We start from the raw sequence: 21,676 nt of genomic DNA, 5'->3' as shown, positions 1-21,676 counted from the left end.
GGGCAAAAATTAGCAGTTTGTGGTACCTTCTGGCAGGGACTTTTCACTATCATGTGAAAACATACACATTTAAGGACCATTAAGAGACAGGATTTGTAATGGACATGGGGAACCGTGTCCAGTTCGGAACTAAGAGCCCCTTTCCGAACTAAGATACAGGTTAAATTCTGGTTGTGTAATACTTGTGTAGACAAATGAAGCTGTCACTGCATACAGGATAGCCTGCACGCCACTGGGGGCAAAGAACCAAATGGTTTTAAACAGGGAATTATGCATGCTAAGATGAAAAGTCAGTCTCTCCACTTGTCAGGACATGCTGCCAAAGTCTGAAGCATTATTTCCTAGTAAGCAGTTTCAAACAACCTCTGGTTCTTTAATTAGCCTTAGCCTGCAAGAACTAATCCTTCCCTGGATATTAAGCAATTCACAAATTAATTAAGTATTTATGTACTATCTAAGGTGAATTTCATCTGCTGGAACATTTAAGAACACATAGCAATTTCCATTTTTAAGAACAAGGCCATTGTGACTCAAAATGCTCACTGAAGTTTGAGAGATGCCAGAGATAACCCTGAAATCTCTTCTACAAACTACAGATTAAACTTTTGGCCTTCAAGCATTCATTAGTCACTCTCAGTACAAAATGCTCTCACAGATTCACAGCTTGGTTTAGATTCGAAGGGACCTTGAAGATCATCTAGTTCCAACCCCTCTGGCATTGGCAGAGACACCTTCCACTAGCCCACGTAGCTCAAGGCCTCATCCAACCAGGTCTTGAACACTTCCAGTGAGGGGAGCTGTGTAATTACACTCAGCTACTCATGACCTAAGCAAAGGAGTAGAATGCATATATCTTCATTTATTTTTCCAATGACACAGAGTTGTCCAACAAGTCCTCAGGAGAAATGGTGAAAGAGAAGTTTATGTGGTTGCTATAGAATTACAGACCAAGAATAGAATAGAATAGAATAGACCAGGTTGGAAGAGATGTTCGAGATGAATGTAGCTGCTGGTTGCTGATGCTCATGCTGTGAGTAACAAATGCAAGCCCAGCTAGGGCTTCTTCCAGTGGAACATAAAACTAGCTTTCTTCTTCACTACGCACCAAATTAAGTTTCAGACACTGGCCAAGACTGGAATAGGCTCCCCAAAGCTTTCTCTGTTGATATTTTCATCTGTAAAGCACAGTCCAGTGTTGAACATTCTCCATGAGAACACTTGAAATCAGCAACCTCCCAACCTGAACTGCATCCTTTCTGGGGTTCATGGGGACACGTGGCAAGGAAAAGTGACTGCTCATTTCTTTATTATTAAGCTGTTTGTGAGTGAGGGAAGAATACAATCCTGGCTAATCACAGAATCACCAAGGTTGGAAGACACCTCAAAGATCATCAAGTCCAACCTGTCACCACAGACCTTATGACTAAACCATGGCACCAAGTGCCCATCCAATCCCCTCTTGAACACCTCCAGGGATGGTCACTCCACCACCTCCCATGGCAGCACATTCCAATGGCTAATGACTCTCTCAGTGAAGAACTTTCTCCTTACCTCGAGCCTAAACTTCCTCTGGCACAGCTTGAGACTGTGTCCTCTTGTTCTGGTGCTGGTTGCCTGGGAGAAGAGACCAACTCCCTCCTGGCTACAACCTCCCTTCAGGTAGTTGTAGACAGCAAAAAGGTCTCCCTTGAGCCTCCTCTTCTCCAGGCTAAGCAACCCCAGCTCCCTCAGCCTCTCCTCATAGCATTTGTGCTCGAGGCCTCTCACCAGCCTCGTTGCCCTCTAGTCCTCTAGGAAAAAAACAAACAAAACTAAAACATTACTCCAGGCATGGTTTTGCTTGTTTCCCTTTGTGTTTTGGTGATTTTGTTGAAGTTTTGTCTCCCTGCTGCTGTGTTTTGGAAATATCTATCTGCCCATACAAAAACGTGTGAAACTGTTCAACAAAAAAAGGTTGCTAAATGCATAACAAGCAGCCCATAGTAAAATATAGCTTCCTTTCTTCCCCCCTTACTTTTATCTCAACCATTTCTTTGCATTAAGAAGTTTTTTTTTAAAAAAATCACTCAAAAATAAGAAGAAAACCTTTAAATTTTCAGTTAACTGTATCCACTTAAGTCACTGTTTTACTTATCAAAACATCATAAGCTGGAAAGCTAAAAGATGACAACAACAACAAAAATCACGCTGCAACAACATCCAATTCATGCCTGGCATTATTCCACGTAAATCAGCAGTATTACACCAGGGATTAATTTGGAACACTGATCTGAATTAGAGCACTGCTCCATACAGCAACTTCATCATCACACAGACACACACAGAGAAGCAACCCAAAACGTTATGAGCATCACAAATGCACACAGGTAACTCCGCACCTATAAATCTCTTCCTGAGCAAACACAACAGGCTCTTCCGTAGTCCTGGCAATAAGGAATTTCTACTGCTTACAGCATCAGCACGTTCATTTTGCTCAGAAGGGAGATTTAATAATCATGTAAAATACCTGGTAAGAGTCCACCCAGAAGAATGCAAAGCTTCTTTACTGCTCCTCTACTACTCAGCTTTTACATATCCTAATGAAATATGACTGGCAATAGGTTATGCAATGAATCTTCAAAATCTATTTTAATACAGTTTTGAGGACTGAATACTTAAGTCAGGGTGGTCACTGCCTATACAATATTACAGCAATGTAAACTGTTAAATGTATTTCTCCTCTGAGCAGAAAACCATTCACATTTCCCTCCTCTATTAAATACGGTGCCAAGGTCCAGCTTTGCATGCAAAACAGGCTGCTTCTGTTTAGCTGCCCTACCGGTGAAGTTAGTTAGAGGCTGCATCTCCCACCTCGCCAGAGGGAAGCAGATGCTCTACCAAACCATCCCTCCAGCGCTCTGGGAGCGTGGGACCACACAGAGGCAGAAGGAAGAAGTGAATGGAGAACACCTCTGTCTTCCACAGGCTTACTCGACTCTCGGATACATCTGTCATGTTTAAGGCTACCTCTGCCCTTCCAAGACACATCTCTGTGAGAAGCTGGTGCTTTCCAGCCAGCCAGATGCGGTTCACTACCCCAAACCACTGCCCAACCATTGCCCTACATGACACCACGTACTTTGCCAGATTGAAACTCATTCGTCATCGCTTCATTTGACTATTTGCGAGTGACCTGAAACCTTTTAAGACTACCCACGGCCAGCTAGCAAAGTTGCTTAGGAACTATGTACTGGCTACAGAGTTTTTTTTTTTCCTTTTTGCCATTTTTCCCCCCCCACCTTAAAGCCAGACTCTTACTCCGCGAGAAGTTGGGCTGTGCCCTCGCTGCCCCTTCCCTGAAAGAGAAGACAGTGCCCAGGCGCAGTGCGCTCACTTGGGAAGGAAGCGCAGCGATAAAATATTAAAACCCTTCCTTGCTCGGGGCTCCACCGTTGCAATCTCTGCACCGGCTCGCTGCGGGGAAGAGCCGCAACCGCCCGCTCGCCGCCAGCCCTGCGCCCTCACCCCCGTCCCGGCCAGCGGGGCTGGGAACCCCCGGCCGCGGCAGCCCCCTGCCTCCGGCATCGGCGTGACGTCCCCCTGGTAGACCCCGACACCGGGCAGGCGACATGGCACACTCGGCATCTAAGGTTTGCTGCAAGGAGTTGGGGGGAGCAGTCCCCTGGCCGCGATATGGACGGGGCATTAGGCAACCCTGTCCTGCCTCGCCGCCGCCCCAGTGCACAAAATCTCAACTGTGCCCGTGACAGCGCCGAAGAAGGGGGTAAAGGGAGCAACCTCAATTTCTCTGGAGCTACACGTTGCTTTGGGACAGCGAGGTTTGGAGTGTGAGGGTGCCGATGTAATTCTAACTGCCCCTCGCCCTGGGGTTGGCGGCAGGGGGGCGGACAAGCACTTACTGAAGAAGATGTACTCGGTATAGCTGCTCCAGATCTTGTCGTCCCTGTACTGGTTGATGAAGGCGGCGGTGCCGGTGGAGTTGCAAGCCACCATGTGGAAGCCCGCCTCGGAAAGCCGGTCGAAGGCTTGCTCCAAATAGGTGAATTTGAGGTAGAAACGGGAGGTGTACTTCTCGGGGGGGCGGTCGGGATCGCGGCTCTCGTTGAGGGTCTCTCCGAAGACCTCCTTGGCCAGGGCGATCCTGCCGCACACCATGATGCGGGCGACGCGGCGGAACTTGGCGTCCGCCTGGTTGTCCCGCACCGTGGTATAGGAGCCGCGGTAGCCCACGGTGAGGAAACCCGAGCGCTTGTCCAGTGCCGACCGCTGCAGCCGGTCACTGCTGCCCTGCGAGTTGCTGTCTTCCAGGTCGCTCTGGCAGCCCTCGTCGTTGAGCGAACTCTGCTTGGTGACCTTGGGCGAAAGCAGCTTCACCAGGTCCCCCAGCTGGAAGTACTCGGCCTCCCGCAGGAGCCGCTCCTTCTCGGGGAAGTGCTCGGGCAGCGCCAGTTGCTTGTCCCGCAGGTAATCCAGCACGTACCTGAAGAGGAAGCCGTCGCGGTCGATGAAGAAGCGCGCCCGGCTGTCCCTGGGCAGCTGGCGGGCCGCCGCCGGGCCGCCCCGGCACGGGGAGAACATGGTGGCCAGCGTGCTGTCCGGGACGCTGAGCAGCGTGGAGTGCCTCGTCACGTACACCTGGCCCCCCACGTTCAGCTCCACCACCTCGGGGAACGGCGACCCCGACGGTCCCGACACCATGTCGCTGATGGGCAGGATGCTGCCGCCCGCCTCCTTCAAAGCCATGGCTGAAAGCGGGCGGCCGCGAAGGAGGGTCTCCCTCCTAAAAAAGGCGGCCTCCCTCCCTCCCTCTCCTCCACCCACCCTACCCCTCCTTCTCCTTCTCCTCCTTCTCCTCCTCCTCCTCCTCCTCCTCCTCCTTCTTCCCCGCACCGCCCGGCGCGCCCGGAAGCGCCTGGACGGAGCCGCTGCTTCCCGCTGCCCTCCGGCACGGCCCCGAGGAGCGGCCCCGGCTCTCCCCTCGCTGCCCCGCCGCGGCACCTCACTGCCCTAGCGCCCAGGGACGGGCTGAGCCGGAGACTGAGGTGGCCCTGGCCGATCCGAGCGCTGCCCCTGCCCGACTTCGGCCCGCGGTTGCGCTGGCCTCAGAGCCGAGCGGCCGCCCCAGCCGGCTGCCACTTGGCAAAGCGCTGCCGCGCTGCCAGGCTCGGCACAGGGAAGAGCCAAGCCCCTACCCCGGCTCCTCCCCTCAGCTCGGCTGGGTGGCTTTTTTGGTTCGCTTGGAATTCATTTATTTATTTATTTCCCCCCTTTAAAAAACTGACAGCCTCCCTCAAATCCCTCTGCCTCCCTTACGCTGTCGCTCCAGCCGGCACTTCATGGCCGTCTTTACAGAAGTAGCATCCGGCAGGATGCATGACAGCTTCTCTCAGCATCTTCTCTAGATCCGCATGCCTTTGCCACGAGGGAAGGAGGGAATTTAACTGAGGGCATAAAAGAAAGCAGTATTCTGCTTTGTGCCAGCGGTTGTACGAATCTAATGGGCCCAGGTGGGACACAAATGCTGTATTTGATGTCCCGCTGCTTCACCGGGGCACGGCACGCTGGGATCTTGATTTTGAGAGACGCTTAGCATGCTGTCTAGCTTTGACAATGGAATTGGGGTGATTCAGAGCAGAAAAGAAAGTCAGCTGCCATTAGGATTCAAATGCCAGGCACAGATTTCTATTTGGAACACGTTAGCAGTTGGATTCTTGGCTGTGAAGCAACTAAATTTGCACTATGTAAGTCATAATTTTTTTTTTTTTGGGGGGGGGGGGAGAAAGGGGGGAGGGGTGTTAATTGTTATTTATTTGTTTTTTAGCTGGAGCCACGACTCACCTGCATCCAGATTTCTGATGCGTGTACTTTCAGGCTGTGCTGCTGGAATGTGTTAGAGCACAGACCTGTGCCCATGTGTTGGATGAGAGAGGCATGACTGCTCTTGCCAATAAAAACTGAGACCCAACCTGACTGCATTTCTCTGACTAGCAGTGACAGATCTGAGCGTGATTCTCTTTTTGTGCATAGAAACACTGCAGATTTGTTTGGGTTTTTTGTAATCCTTTATAAGTTAAGGTTTGAACCCTGCATTGTGCTCCACAGAGGCAGGAACCCAACTTGTTCTTCATTTAAACAGAGGTCACATCAGGCCTTGACATCATGAGTTTGCAGGTGGATACAGTTGCAGTTGGTTACCCTCTCACTAGTGGGCAGTGATCAAGACCACCATGAGTCATCCAAAGCTTGGTTGTGTTCTTTAAACTACTTGTCTAGGCATCTCACTTTTAAAGCAGCAGATCACAGAATCATAGAATCACCTGGCTTGGAAGGGATCTCTGAACATCGTCTAGTCCAACCCCAGAATCACAGAATCACCAAGGTTGGAAGAGACCTCAAAGATCATCTAGTCCACCCCCCTGCAGTGAGCAGGGACATCCTCAACTAGATCTCTACAACACTTTATTCCACCAATCTTCTACTCTTTCAAGGTAGAATAAATCAGGCTATGGTGCTACCTTCCTCCCTCCATTTACCATAGACAGAACCTGGAGGTATGTTTAGAGACACCTCCTAGATTTTACACAACTGATGCTAGGGGAGGCACAGCCACAAGCCACCCTTTGGGTGGGGAATGTTGGAAAAACTGATCAAAGACTCCTAGAAAACTAGGTGGGTTGTGCTTTAAACTTGAGAGTTATGTGAGAGTGGGAGGGTTTGTGACAGAGAACAAATGTGCAGGAAAGATTTCTGCAGTGCCCCTTTTTGACCACTTACTGAAATCGACTGATAGTTATGAAAATGGGGATAAGTGTAAGAAACTAAGGAAAATTCTCTCTCTTTCCTTGGTTATTGTGTTTGAAATGCTCTTAGAGAGCAGGGAAAAAAATCATATAAACTGCTGTGAAACAAGCAAGCAGGGTATTGTTGTTTATTGACCGTTTTGTCATGTGTTTCTTTAGCCTCAGATCCTTCAGAGATGAGAAGACACAGTGTTCTTGTCTTATCCTCACCTGGAGGGGAAATTGTTTCTCCTGTGGACCCCGTTGAAATGTTTCTGCTTATTTCTTTCTTGGAAGACAGTTCTCATGTCCATCTTCCTCTGTGTACTATGCAACAATATTTGGCCATATCTAAGACAACCCATGCCAGAGCAGCACATGTCTGTGATACTGCAGCACCGCACTGATGAGCAGCGCTGAGCTCCTGCCATACCCTGCATGGTGCCATTAGCAAGGGGACAGTTGCATTTCTTTCTCATTTCCAGAAGCCTGTGGCTGCAGTAGAGCTGTATCTTAAACCTTCTCTCTAGTGACTCGTGTTTGTAAGGATTCGTACTCTAAGGATATGTAGTGTGACAAATGTTAGAGTGAGATCATTTACCACACAGGATTGCCCAAGTTTGGCAGGTTGCATAAAGTAAATGTTAACATATTACTCAGGGAAAGAAGAAATTTCTTCCCAGGATTATCAGGGAAAGAAGAGAGAATCAGTGCTTCATTCCTTCTAGGCTCAAGGGCCATTGCCTGAAGCACTCAAAAAATACCAAATGCTTAAGGTCACTCCTTCATTAAGCTCCTGTAGACTGTCCATTATCTGGCCAGCTCATGGTTTCCCAGGTGTGTAAGTATCTGCTAAGCCTGTCAATGGCTTTGTTTTAGTTGATGAAAATAACTCATATAAACTTCAAAGGTATTTTCACATGACAGCAGGCAGAGAGAAGGTATTTGTGCTCTGTGGAGTAGGAAGCATCTTGTTACAGTCTTAGATTGCATCCTGCAGTGCCATTTGAGTGAAGTCTAAGGCCAGCACAATGGAAACAAGTAGGTCTTGCAAGTACATAAGTGAATATCATTAAGCTTCTGATAGCTGAGGGTTCCTGATGCTTAAAGCAGAGAAATAAAGGGCAGGTGAAAATCTGATGTGATCTGCTTCCTGGGAGTGTTTTCACAGAATCACGGAATTATTGAGACTGGAAAAGACCTCTGAGATCATCAAGTCCAGCCTGTGACCTAACACCATGACATAAGCTAAACCATGCCATCAAGTGCCACGTCCAATCTTTTCTTAAAGACCTCCAGTGATGGTGACTCCACCACCTCCCTGGGCAGCCCATTCCACTGCCTTTTGAGACAGGGCTAAAGACTTCACAGGAGGGAGAAATTTTCTGGAAGATTCCCTTAGGTAGGCACACTGGTGCAAACAGCAAGCAACATCACTCCCTTGGAAAGCAGCCTAGAGTGGCACAGTCAGGACATGTTCCTCAGCAGGAAACCTCACTGTATTCCTTACTGCCCTGGAATACCTTGGTGTGCTGGTTTGCCCAGGCCATATGAGAAATCTGGAATTATTTGAGAGGATGATGCTGAGAGAGGGGAAAAGCACAGAAAGGAGGGTCAGGAAGATCACCCAGACCACATCATGTAGATCAACCAGGTTACCCTTATGAAAAATTCATGCAGATGAAAGTACTCATTTACTGCTGCTCAGACTGTCCAGTTGTGAAATGGAAATTAGGATATCAGGAATTAATACATTTACTTAGCTTCCTGCTCAGTCAGGTTTTGAACTGACATACCCATCCAAAAAAAAGGTAACTTTTTTACATTTTAAAAATGTTTCACTAATCTCCTGTGAAATTATACTTGGTCAAAGCTGCTAAATGAAACATTTATGTTTTCTGAGAAGGAGAGAGGTGGAAATGAGCATTTCCTTTACATTTTTTCTTTTTTCTATTTTTTTAAATTAAATATATGTTCACTAAAACAATCCAATGTGATTCAGAATACAGAATATAACCAGGTTGGAAAAGAACTTTGAGATCATTGAGTCCAACCTATCACCCAACACCATCTAATCAACTAAACCATGGCACCAAGCACCCCATCCAGTCTCTTCCTAAACACCTCCAGAGATGGCGACTCCACCACCTCCCTGGGCAGCACATTCCAATGGCCAATCTCTCTTTCTGGGAAGAACTTCTTCCTAACATCCAGCCTAAAACTCCCCATGTGCAGTTTGAGACTGTGTCCTCTTGTTCTGGTGCTGGTTGACTGGGAGAAGAGACCAACCCCCACCTGGCTACAACCTCCCTTCAGGTAGTTGTAGACCGAAACAAGGTCTGCCCTGAGCCTCCTCTTTTCCAGGCTAAGCAACCCGAGCTCCGTCAGCCTCTCCTCACAGGGCTGTGCTCCAAACCCCTCCCCAGCTTTGTTGCCCTTCTCTGGACAAATTCCAGTAGCGTAACATCTTTCCTAAACTGAGGGGCCCAGAGCTGGACACAGAACTCAAGCCTGACCAGTGCTGAGTACAAGGCAGAATGACTTCCCTGCTCCTGCTGGCCACACTGTTCCTGATACAGGCCAGGATGCCATTGGCCCTCTTGGCCGCCTGTGCACACTGCTGGCTCATGTTCAGCTGCTGTCAATCAGTACCCCAGGTCCCTTTCTGCCTGGCCTCTCTCCAGCCACTCTGACCCCATCCTGTAGAGCTGCTGTTGCAGTCATATTTTTTAATGTCACTGGATAACATGAAACAAAGAATACATAACTGCTTTCCAAATTAAATTGTGAAATAGATTTTATTTCTCTACTGAAAATAAACAAAAAAGAAGATCATATGTTGGAGAAGGGAAAAACAAACAAACACTGAAATTATACACTTAATTGGAGGACCTTAGAAAGAGCTATGAAAATTCTGCAATCCCAGCTAGTCAATAAATTAGGTGAACTCTTTTAGTAAGGACAAGATTCTTCTGGCAGACTCCCAGTGAAGTCAAAGGGAATTGTTCCTTTGTCTCGAGTTGCAGGATCAAGCAGGAAGAGTAGTTCATCATGCAGAAAAAGTTCCAGATGATTACTAGGAGCAGGTCTGCAATAATTGCAGAAATCACGTGATAAGCATTTAAGATGATTATGTTGTCTTTCAAAAAGTCATCAGCCCAAAAAATGACATTAAAATTGTAGACAAGAGTGTGAAAAACTGCCAGCAGGATCAGATTTCTAACACTGCTGTACTCAGGCTCAGTAAACCCTTAAATCCTGGCCTGTATCAGGAACAGTGTGGCCAGCAGGAGCAGGGAAGTTATTCTCCCCCTGTACATTACACTGCTTAGGTCATACCTTGAGTCCTGTGTCCAGTTCTGGGCCCCTCAGTTTAGGAAAGATGTTGAGTTGCTGGAACATGTCCAGAGAAGGGCAACAAATCTGGGGAAGGATCTGGAGCACAGCCCTGTGAAGAGAGGCTGAGGGAGCTGGGGTTGCTTAGCCTGGAGAAGAGGAGGCTCAGGGGAGACCTTCTTGCTGTCTCCAACTCCCTGAAGGGAGGCTGTGGCCAGGTGGGGGTTGGTCTCTTCCCCCAGGCAACCAGCACCAGAACAAGAGGACACAGTCTCAAGCTGTGCCAGAGGAAGTTTAGGCTGGAGGTGAGGAGAAAGTTCTTCCTAGAAAGAGAGACTGGCCATTGGAATGTTCTGCCCAGGGAGGTGATGGAGTCACCATCCCTGGAGGTGTTCAAAAAAGGATTAGATGTGGCACTTGAAGCCACAGTTCAATTAGTCATGAGGTGCTGGGTGACAGGTTGGACTTGATGATCTCTGAGGTCTTTTCCAACCTTATTGATTCTGTGATTCTATGATTATTCCAACTCTGCCCTGCAAGAACTTAGGAATGTTTTTTATGTATGTAATTAATTTCCAAGGTTAAAAGGAAGCACTCTCCTGGGGGAAGTTAGTACTAAACTACTACAGCTACCACACATGGGAATCACACAATTGTCAGGGTTGGAAGGGACATGAAGGATCATCCAGTTCCAATCCCCCTGCCATGGACGGGGACACTTTCCATTAGATCAGGTTGCTCAGAGCCATTCCAGCCTGGCCTTATAAAATTCCAGTGATGGGGCTTCCACCACCTCTTTGGGCATGTGTACAGCAACACTGGATACATTTAGATTAGTGTTATAGATTATTTAGTTGCACTAACAGGACTGAAATCAGATGAGATTAGTCTGCACACTTGATTCTGAGAATGTGTGAGCCGCCTTCTATGCAGTCTATAGTAATTCATTGTTCTAATTTAAGCTGTTTGAAACCTAGCAAGTACTTACTAAGGATTTATAGATGATGCATTCTTAAGATTAAAACAACAAAAAAAACCCAACTTGATGAGACATTTTTGCTCTCTACAGCTGCTTGAAAGGAGATGGTAGTGAGGTGGGTGTCTCCTCTCCCTAGTAACAAGTGATAGGATAAGAGGAAATGGCCTCAAGTTTCACTAAGGGAGGTTTAGGTTAGATACCAGAACAAACTTCTGGACTGAAAGGGTTCTCAAACACTGGAATATACTTCCCAGGGAGGTAGCTGACTTCCCATTCCTGGAAGTGTTTAAAAGACACCCAGATGTAGTGCTGAGGGACATAATTCAGCACCAGACTTGGTAGAGTTTGATGATCACAGAATCATGGAATTGTTAGGGTTGGAAGGGACGTCAAGGATCATCCAATTCTAACCCACCTGCCATGGGCAGGGACACCTCACACTGGAGCAGGTTGTCCAGAGCCACATCCAGCCTGGCCTTAAAAGCTCCAGGGATGAGGCTTCCACCACCTCCCTGGGCAACCTGTGCCAGTGTCTCACCACCCTCATGGGGAAGAACTTTTTCCTAAATGATGGCTGGACTCAATGATCTTAGAGATCTTTTCCAACCAAAATGATTCTATGATGCTATTGTTTTGTCAGCCAGGTTAATCAAGAAAGAATTTAGCAAGTTTTGCTTCCCAAGGACTAGAAGTTTCTGTCACTAATAGCTGATGTGTCTGTTTTCTGACAGCATTTGTAGAGGTTACCACTGTGAAGTCAGTTCTGTCATACAGTGACTGAAGTCCTTTGTTTGAATTATTCACAGCAACAACTGCATTAGCTTTACCTGAGGAGTTCTTTGGGTTCAGTTAAAAATAAAGTGGTTTGTTCTCATACTATACCTCTTTGGAACATTCGCTACACCATGATGTAACTCCAAAGCAAAAACAAAAGAAAGAATAAGACCAGGAATTTCAAGCCAGCCTAGCTTCACTGAAATATTTTGGTTATCACAGAATATTATTATTATATTATTTTATCCAAACATAAATGAGAGTAATATTATCTTTTCCCTTATTGGATTGGTTCCATGAAGAATGTACACTTTCATCATTAAGATTAGCACTCAGAATTACCATTGCTAAAGTATTTCACAGAATCACAGAATGTTAGGGGTTGGAAATGACCTCTGGACATTATCCAGTCCAGCCCACTGCCAGAGTAGGATCACCTAGGGCAGGCTGCACAGGGATTCATCCAGGCAGGTTTTGAAAGTGTCCAGAGAAGGAGACTCCACAAGCACTCTGGGCAGCCTGCTTCAGTGCTCCAGCACCCTCACCATACAGATATGTCTCTTCCTGATGAGATGACACCTCCTGTGCTCTAGCTTGTACCTGTTGTTCCTTGTCCTGTCACTGGACACCACCTAAAAGAGCCTGGGACATTCATCTTGACATCCGCCCCTCAGGTATTTATAGATATTGATGAGATCCCCTCTTAGCCTTCTCCTCTCCAGGCTAAACAGCCCCAGGTCTCTCAGTCTTTCTTCACAGGAGAGATGTTCAAGTCCCCCAATCATACCTTTAGCTCTCCATTGAACTTTCTCCAGCAGATCCCTGTCTGTCTTGAACTGAGGAGCCTAGAACTGGATGCAGTATTCCAGGTGTGGTCTGACCAGGGCAGAGAGGGAGGGAGGAAGGAAGGAAGACATCGCCTGGCTACAAGCACAAACAAATTTCATTGGGATGGTATTTCCCATGTTGGACTGTCCGGTAGGTTCCTATCTCTCTTGATTTGTGGAGCCCAAAGCTGATGCTCATAGATGCTTTCCAGAGCAGAAAAGTGTTTTCTCTATGAATTTACACTAACCTAAAGCTAGCTTCATTGCATTAAGCTCTACATTTAGCATATCCTCCATACAAACACCTCCATGGCAAGACTGCTAGCTTGCTGCTAATTAGGCCTAATACCCTGAACAGTTACGCAAGTGCCACAATGACATTTTTCTCACTTTCCTCAGTGTAGGCTGCACTTAGCATTTGAATGTACTAATTTTTTCCCTTCTTCATTCATCTTTCTTTCTTTTTTTTTCCTTTTTTTTTTTTTAAACCCCATCCTTTTGATGTTGATCAACGTGAAGTGATCTCCATAGAAGTACTGAGTATTGATGTTCTGCTCAGCTGCTCGTTTCTTTCTTATTCTACAAGCAGCAATTTCCCCGAGCCTGCTGAAAAGGAACAGCTCTGCAGAACAGACAGAGATATCTGGTGCCATACTGTTTCATTAGAGTGAAGTTAGGGTCTCTTTCATTAACACCTGGCTCCTGAATAGTAAAGCATATGATACGGTCACTTCCTATAGCAACAGAGAATAGGATAGGATAGGCTAGGCTAGGATAGGATAGGATAGGATAGGATAGGATAGGATAGGATAGAATAAGTTCTTCACTGAGAGAGTCATTAGCCATTGGAATGGGCTGCCCAGGGAGGTGGTGAAGTCACCATCCCTGGAGATGCTCAAGAGGGGATTGGATCTGGCACTTGCTGCCATGGTTTAGTCATGAGATCTGTGGTGACAGGTTGGACTTGATGATCTTTGAGGTCTCTTCCAACCTTGGTGATTCTGTGATTCTGAGACTGGAATAGAATAGAATAGAATTAACCAGGTTTGAAAAGACCTTTGAGATCATCAAGTCCAACCTATCACCCAACACCATCTAATCAACTAAACCATGGCACCAAGTGCCTCATCCAGTCTCTTCCTAAACATCTCCAGTGATGGTGACTCCACCATCTCCCTGGGAGCACATTCCAATGGCCAGTCTCTCTTACTGTGAAGAATTTCTTCCTAACATCCAGCCTAAACCTCCCCTGGCACAGCTTGAGGCTGTGTCCTCTTTCTCTGGTGCTGCTTGCCTGGGATCTTGTGTGATTATCTGCCTTGTCTCTGGCATCAGAACAGGGAATCTCATAGTCTCTCATTGCCTCTTCTTTATGAACCTAAGATGAATGTAATTCAGAAGCCTCAGGTACTGACAGGACATAGGTGGAGTGGTACACAGTTGTGCTGCAGCATAGTCAAACCCAAAATTAGTTTGTCATGTTCTTAATTCTGTGTTAATACTTCATTAGCACTTTATGTACAGCTATTTATATTCCATTTATTACCTGCCTGAAGCACTAAGCACCTTTAGAATGTACAATCACTGTACTGAAATCTCTGTCATAGAATCATAGAATTGACCAGGTTGGAAAAGACCTCAGACATCATCAAGTCCAACCTATTACCCAGTGCCCAACAGGTCATGACAACTAAACCATGATTTCAAGTGCCACATGCAATCCTTTTTTGAACACCTTCAGGGACGGGGACTCCACCACCTCCCTGGCCAGCACATTCCAATGGCCAGTTACTCTTTCTGGGAAGAACTTTCTCCTCACCTTGAGCCTCAACTTCCCCTAGCACAGCTTGAGACTGTGTCCTCTTGTTCTGATACTGGTTGCCTGCAACTACAGTCTGGATGGAATTTTTCATAGATTCATAGAATGGTTTGGCTTGGAGGGGAACTCAAGGATCATCTGGTTACAATCCCCCTGCCATGGGCAGGAACACCTCTCAACTAGATTTGGTTGCTCAAGGCCTCACCTATCCTGCCCTTAAACAACTCCACATCCACAGCCTCCCTGGCCAACCTGTCCCACTGTCTCACCATCTGTCCTGCAAAGTTCTTCCTGTTCTCCAGTCTAAATCTGACCTCCCAAGCTTCAACCCATTCCCTCTTCTCCTCCTTTAAAAAAGTCCCTTCCCAGCTTTCTTGCATCCCCCCTTTACGCAGTGGAAGGGTGCTGTAAGGTCTCCTAGAGCCTTCTCTTCAAGCTGAACAGCCCCTACTCTCATAGCTTGACACCATGGGGGAGGTGTTCCAGCCCTCTGGTGGCCCTCCTCTGGCCCCACTCCAGCACTTCAAGCTTTGCCAATAAAGATTTTGCTTTTCCTGTGTTTTAATAGAGTCTGCATCATCACAGCTCCCTTTGGCTTCAGCTTGTGTTTGTGGCATTCAGGAGCTCTGATAAGTAGGCACTTACTGTCAGAGTGGGTCTGTATCTACACTGTAGCACACAGAAATTTATGAAACAGAGTTTATTTTGGGAACTCCCTGCAGTAGTACAAATTATGGCTCCACTAAATTCAGTATAGATTTGTTTTTTCCCCCTGTTTGTTGTAGGTTATCTAATATTGCAATGGATGACCATAATATTTTCCTTCATTAAGGGAGAAAATATCAAGGGAAATATAATACACAATGGTTTTTTTTTTTCAGTGTGTGATTATGCTTAGTTTTTAAATGCCAAAAAACCCCCAAATAACCCAAGAATGTCACCTTTCTGGTCATATCTTAACTTGCCATATTGTACATCAACATTGGGCAGATGGGCAGAGTCCAAGGGCATGAGATTTAACACATCTAAGTGCTGGGTTCTACACATTAGCCACAACAACCCCATGCAGTGCTACAGGCTGGAGTCAGAGTGGCTGGAGAGCAGCCAGGCAGAAAGGGACCTGGGGGTACTGGTTGATAGTAGGTGGAACATGAGCCAGCAGTGTGCCCAGGTGGCCAAGAAGGCCAATGACATCCTGGACTGGATCAGGAACGGTGTGGCCAGCAGGAGCAGGGAGGTCATTCTGCCCCTGTACTCAGCACTGGTTAGGCCACATCTTGAGTCCTGTGTCCAGTTCTCTGCTTCTCAGTTTAGGAAAGATGTTGAATTTCTGGAAGGTGTCCAGAGAAGGGCAACAAAGCTGGGGAGGGGTTTGGAGCACAGCCCTGTGAGGAGAGGCTGAGGGAGCTGGGGTTGCTTAGCCTGGAAAAGAGGAGGCTCAGGGGAGACCTTCCTGCTGTCTACAATTACCTGAAGGGAGGTTGTAGCTAGGTGGGGGTTGGTCTCTTCTCCCAGGCACCCAGCACCAGAACAAGAGGACACAGTCTCAAGCTGCACCAGGGGAGGTTTAGGCTGGATTTTAGGACGAAGTCCTTCATAGAAAGAGTGATTGGCCATTGGAATGTGCTGCCCAGGGAGGTGGTAGAGTCACTGGAGGTGTTTAGGAAGAGACTGGATGGGGTTCTTGGTGCCATGGTTTAGTTGATTAAATGGTGTTGGATGTTAGGTTGGACTCGATGATCTCGACGGTCTTTTCCAACCTGGTTAATTTTATTCTATTCTATTCCTGTTGACTAAGTGGAAAAAAAAAGAAAAGAAAAAAAAAAGAAGAAGAGGAAATGCTGGTCATGGCTCTGATGCTGCAAAACACTTAAAGCCAGATCTATAATAGAATATCTAACAGCCTAGCCAGGTTCACTGAAACTAATATGAGTGAAGTGCCTAAACAGGAGGTAAGTGCTTCAGTAACATTTTGGTATTGGACATATAAACACTCTTGCAGCCTTCCAAAAGCTCCATTGGCTATGATAAGAGTACTGATCAATGTAAAATTATTCATATGCAATGCAGGATCAGAGATTCTACTAAGTCTTTGCTCCTCTGTCAGTTATACTGAGCTTTTATTAGTGGGAAACAATATTTATAGAGAGCATAAAATAATAATTCATAATGCTTTAGCGCTTACTGTCTACTCATTTCATCCTGCAAGAGACAAAATAGCAGAGTGAAATATGAGTATTTGTTTGTAACTTCCATATATAGATTGTTTTTTTTTCTTCTTTCTTTTTTTTGCACTTGATATTTTCTTCCTCCTGTAACAAAGCAGAATGTAAAGACAGACTTTCTTTTTCATGCAGGGGGCTGCATTCACAAAAGAAAGCACAAAGGCTGTTACAATGATAAATAAATGATAGTTTGAAAAGAAAAATGATGGAAGTGACAAGGCTCCAAAGAATAGCAGAGTAAATTAACACATGTGGATGCAAAAGTCCTAATAACTAAGTACTAATAACAGGTTGTGTGTGGTTTTGCAGCTACCACGTTTTTGTCAATATCAGGGCTACCAGGATGATGAAGGGACTGGAGCACTGCACCATGAGGAGGGGCTGAGACAGCTGGGGTTTTTAATCTGGAGAAGACTGAGGGGGGATGACTTAACACTGGAAGTCTTAAGACATAGAGACAGAAAAGTCCTCTTCCATAGAGAAAAAAAGTCCTCAAGGAGCTAGACAGTCCAGGAGGTGGACCACGGAAGCTGTAATTTTGTTATTCAATCCATAATTCTGCTATCTGTTTATAAACTGACAGCAAGGCCAACTCAGTCTCTTCCTTCTCTCCTTTTGGCTCTCTAGTTTTGGGCTCCCCAGTTCAAGAGGGACAGGGATCAACTCTCAAATCCAACAGAGGGCTATGAGAATGATCAGGGGACTGGAGCACTCCTGTGAGGAGAGGCTGAGAGCCCTGGGGCTTTTTAGTCTGGAGAAGAGAAGATTGAGAAGGGATTTAATCAATGTTTATAAATACCTGAGGGCTGGGGGTCAAGAGGGATGCAAAAGGCTCTGCTCAGTTGCTCTCTGTGATAGGGCAAGGGACAATGGATCTAAACTACAGCACAGGAGGTTCCACCTCAACATGAGGAGGAACTTCTTCACTGTGAGAGTCACAGAGAACTGGAACAGGCTGCCCAGAGAGGTTGTGGAGTCTCCTTCTCTGAAGACTTTCAAGACCCATCTGGATGCATTCCTGTGCAACCTGTGCTAGATTTTCCTGATGTCCAGTCTAAACCTACCCTGGTGCAATTTGAGGCCATTCCCTCTTGTTCTATCATTAATTTCTTGTGAGAAGGGACCAGCACCAACCTCTCTACAATGATCTGAAGGGTCATTGTAGAAAGTGGTTTGGTTTCCCCTTGGCCTCCACTTCTTCAAACTAAACAGCCCCCAAACTACTTCACTGTTACAAGGGTTTTATATCAAAATAGGCAATTGTATTATACATGTACTTAAGATACTGAAAGTCACTCAACTGCTCTTTCTACTGTGAATCACTCCTTTGATTCTTGCTGACCCTTTCTGATTTAATGTACTGAATGAGGGAGAAAAGACTTCTGAAAATTATTTCAGTGCATCAGGAACTCAAGTTTGGGTTTGTATTTTACTGCTAGAAGAATATAGAATCATGTAATCATAGTCTGATAGAATCATAGACTCATAGAATGGTCTGGGTTGGAAGAGACCTCTACAGGTCGTCCAGTCCAACCTCCTCTGCAGTCAGCAGGGACATTCTCAACTAGATCAGGTTGCCCAGAGCCTTTTTGAGTCTCACCTTGAATATCTCCAGGGATGGGGCCCCAACCACCTCCCTGGGCAACCCAACGTCCTCTACCCTCATGGAAAGAATTTGTTCCTAAAATCCAATCTAAATCTATTCTTCTCTGGTTTGAAGCCATTGCCTATTTTATGACCAATAAGAATATCTAAATAGTCAGCTGAACCTATTCAAGCAAATCCAAATCTCTCCTGAATGTAGCCTGTCTGGCAAATATATACATAGAGAAGAGGAAAACAAAAGATAGAGTAAATGGTAACAGGAAAATGTAATGTTTTTGTGTGGTGGAAACATACTATAGAAGAGATTAATGGAGAGTTTATAGACATTAATATACAGTAATGTAAGCTCCACATTAAACTGCTGTTAAAATGCCTGTGCAAAAATGGAAAGAAGTCTAACAAAGTAGGTAGGAGAATGAGAGAGCTAGTCATACAAAGAAAAGTAGGATGTTATAGGCATAACTCAAATCTGGCTTGAAGATTACATTAACTGGGCTATTAACAACAAAAGATATAGATTAGATGAAGCCAGCAGAAACAGGAATCCTGCACTTTCCTTTTTGAGCAGCAGCCCTTTAGGAATGAGATTACTTCATTCCTTTTTACTTTGGGCCAAAAAGGTTGGAGAAGGGTAAAACATGTTGTCATACCACCTTTGGATGTGAGAAACAGGTTCTTTAGCATGAGGGTTGCCCAGGGAGGTGGTTGGGCCCCCATCCCTGAAGCTATTCAAAGTGAAGCTCATCAGGGCAACCTGATTTGGTTGGTGATGTCCCTGCTGACTGCAGAGATGGTTGGACTGGATGACCTTTGGAGGTCCTTTCCAGCCAAGACCATTCTATGATTCTAAGATTATACAATTCAGCCAGAAAATTCAACATGGAGAGGAGATGTTTGGATTTTCCACCCAGCTGCTCCACTCCATGCTATGAGAAAAGGCAGAGGAGAGGCAAAATATTCCCTTCTGCGTGTTTCACATGGCAGGTGTTCACATGCGCACTGGTTTGCTTATTTCTGGAGCCAAGAGCAGTGGTGACCTGGTCATTCCTAAAGCTGCAGTGTCACCCAGGGTTACATTTGAATTGGTCTCAGAGAATAAACTAGTTACAGGAATATGCTATATTTTGCCTTCTCCAGAAACAACAGCTCAAGTGTGAAATGACTGAGTAAATGAAAAGGCATAAGGAAAGGTCAAGAGAGCTGTAGGAGTAATGGGAGATTTTCTTACCCTAGCCATAGATCTGAGAGAATCAAGTGGAAGAAATGAAGCTGGTGGTATATCTGTGGAGATATACATGCAGATGCTATTTTCTACATAATAAATTTCCAAATACTTTTAGCACAAATACTGCTGAGAATGACAAAACCCATGACTAGGGAAAAGTACAGAGGATGTCAAGCAGAAACCTGATATTAAAAGAAAGAAGAAAACAAAACCACAGAGGTGAAACAGAGGTGCGTCCTATTAAACATCAAACCAACATGTTTCAGGGACTACTAATTAAAATCCAATGAGTTGAGGTATTAGGAGGTTGTGGACAGGTGGGGGTTGGACTCTTCTCCCAGGCAACCAGTGACAGAACAATAGAATAGAATAGAATAGAATAGAATAGAATAGAATAGAATAGAATAGAATAGAATAGAATAGAATAGAATAGGAGTAGAATAGGAGTAGAATAGAATAAACCAGGTTGTAAAAGACCTTTGAGATCATTGAGTCCAACCTATCACCCAACACCATCTAATCAACTAAACCATGGCACCAAGCACCCCATCTAGTCTCTTCCTAAACACCTCCAGTGATGGTGACCCCACCTCTTCCCTGGGCAGCACATTCCAATGGCCATTCTCTCTTTGTGGGAAGAACTTCTTCCTAACATCCACCCTAAACCTCCTCTGGCACAGTGTGAGGACACAGTCTCAAGCTGCACTTGGCAAAGTTTAGGCTGGAGGTGAGGAGAAAGTTCTTCACAGAAAGAGTAATTGGCCAAAAATCAATGCTGCTGAAATCCAGACACCAAGTCTGCTGAGTAATTCTTACCCAGATATTCAGCATCCCCAACATGTGATAAGTTCTGGCTTCTTGTGGGAAATTCAGTATGTCCTGCAAGTCTTCTGACTTTAAAGTTCACAATTCTCTCCCAGGCAACCAGCACCAGAACAAGAGGTCACAGTCTCAAGCTGTACCAGGGGAAGTTTAGGCTCAAGGTGAGGAGAACATTTTTCCCAGAAAGAGTAATTGGCCACTGGAATGTGCTGCCCAGGGAGGTGGTGGAGTCACCATCCCTGGAGGTGTTCAAAAAAGGATTGGTTGTGGCACTTGAAGCAGTGGTTTAGTTGCCATGAGGTGTTAGGTGTTAGGTAATAGCTTGGACTTGATAATCTCTGAGGTCTTTTCCTACCTGGTTGATTCTATGATTCTATGACAGAGATTTCAATACAATGATTGTACATTCTAAAGGTGCTTAGTGCTTCAGGCAGGTAATAAATGGAATATAAATAGCTGTACATAAAGTGCTAATGAAGTATTAACACAGAATTAAGAACATGACAAACTAATTTTGGATTTGACTAATAAACCTTGACTTCACATTTGCTTTAGTTTTATGACGTGTACTTCCTAGTATAAATCATGAAACATTAGTGGTGTTGCTTTTTTCCCTCATCTGCTGGAAACTGGGAATTGAAGGATCATATTCCTAAACCCTAGAAAACATTCAAGATATTAAACCTAACTTATATATGTATATACACACACACTTATTTATTCTTTGTGTATGCTGCATCTTAGGTCTCTGGTTGGCAGCCTCTGCTCTGTCAGCTCTTGGGGATGCTAAAAGTTGACTAAGGTAAGCAGGACATTGAGACTCTTGAACTTGTCCAGGGAAGGGCAACGAGGCTTGGGGAGAGGCCTTGAGCACAGCCCTGTGAGGAAAGGCTGAGGGAGGTGGGGTTGTTTAGCCTGGAGAAGAGGAGGCTCAGGGGAGACCTTATTGCTCTCTACAACTCCCTGAAGGGAGGTTGTAGCCAGGTGGGGGTTGGTCTCTTCTCCCAGGCAACCAGCACCAGAACAAGAGGACACAATCTAAAGCTGTGCCAGGGGAAGTTTAGACTCGAGGTGAGGAGAAAGTTCTTCACAGAGAGAGTTGTTAGCCATTGGAATGTGCTGCCCAGGGAGGTGGTGGAGTCACCGTCCCTGGAGTTGTTCAAGAGGGGATTGGATGTGGCACTTGGTGCAATGGTTTATTAGTCATGAGGTGTTGGGTGACAGGTTGTTGGTGTTTTCCAACCTTATTGATTCTATGATTCTACAATTCTACAATATGATTAAT

The 21,676-nt window shown here is 45.7% G+C and overlaps 1 protein-coding gene across 1 annotated transcript in view; it reads right to left on the bottom strand.

The window, feature by feature from the left end:
- Positions 1–4,792, bottom strand: part of KCTD8 (potassium channel tetramerization domain containing 8) — a 136,371-nt gene extending 131,579 nt beyond the window's left edge. Inside the window, exon 1 of the mRNA XM_009899283.2 lies at positions 3,900–4,792. Coding sequence (XP_009897585.2) covers positions 3,900–4,743 — 844 coding nt within the window. The 5' untranslated portion in view covers positions 4,744–4,792. The remainder of the gene's footprint in view (positions 1–3,899) is intronic.
- Positions 4,793–21,676: the final 16,884 nt, after the last annotated feature.

This window comes from Dryobates pubescens, chromosome 1 (genome assembly GCF_014839835.1).
Source record: "Dryobates pubescens isolate bDryPub1 chromosome 1, bDryPub1.pri, whole genome shotgun sequence".
Classification (NCBI taxonomy): Eukaryota; Metazoa; Chordata; class Aves; order Piciformes; family Picidae; genus Dryobates; species Dryobates pubescens.
The sequence above is the reverse complement of the archived record's forward strand: the minus strand, read 5'-3'. Positions and strand labels throughout refer to the sequence as shown.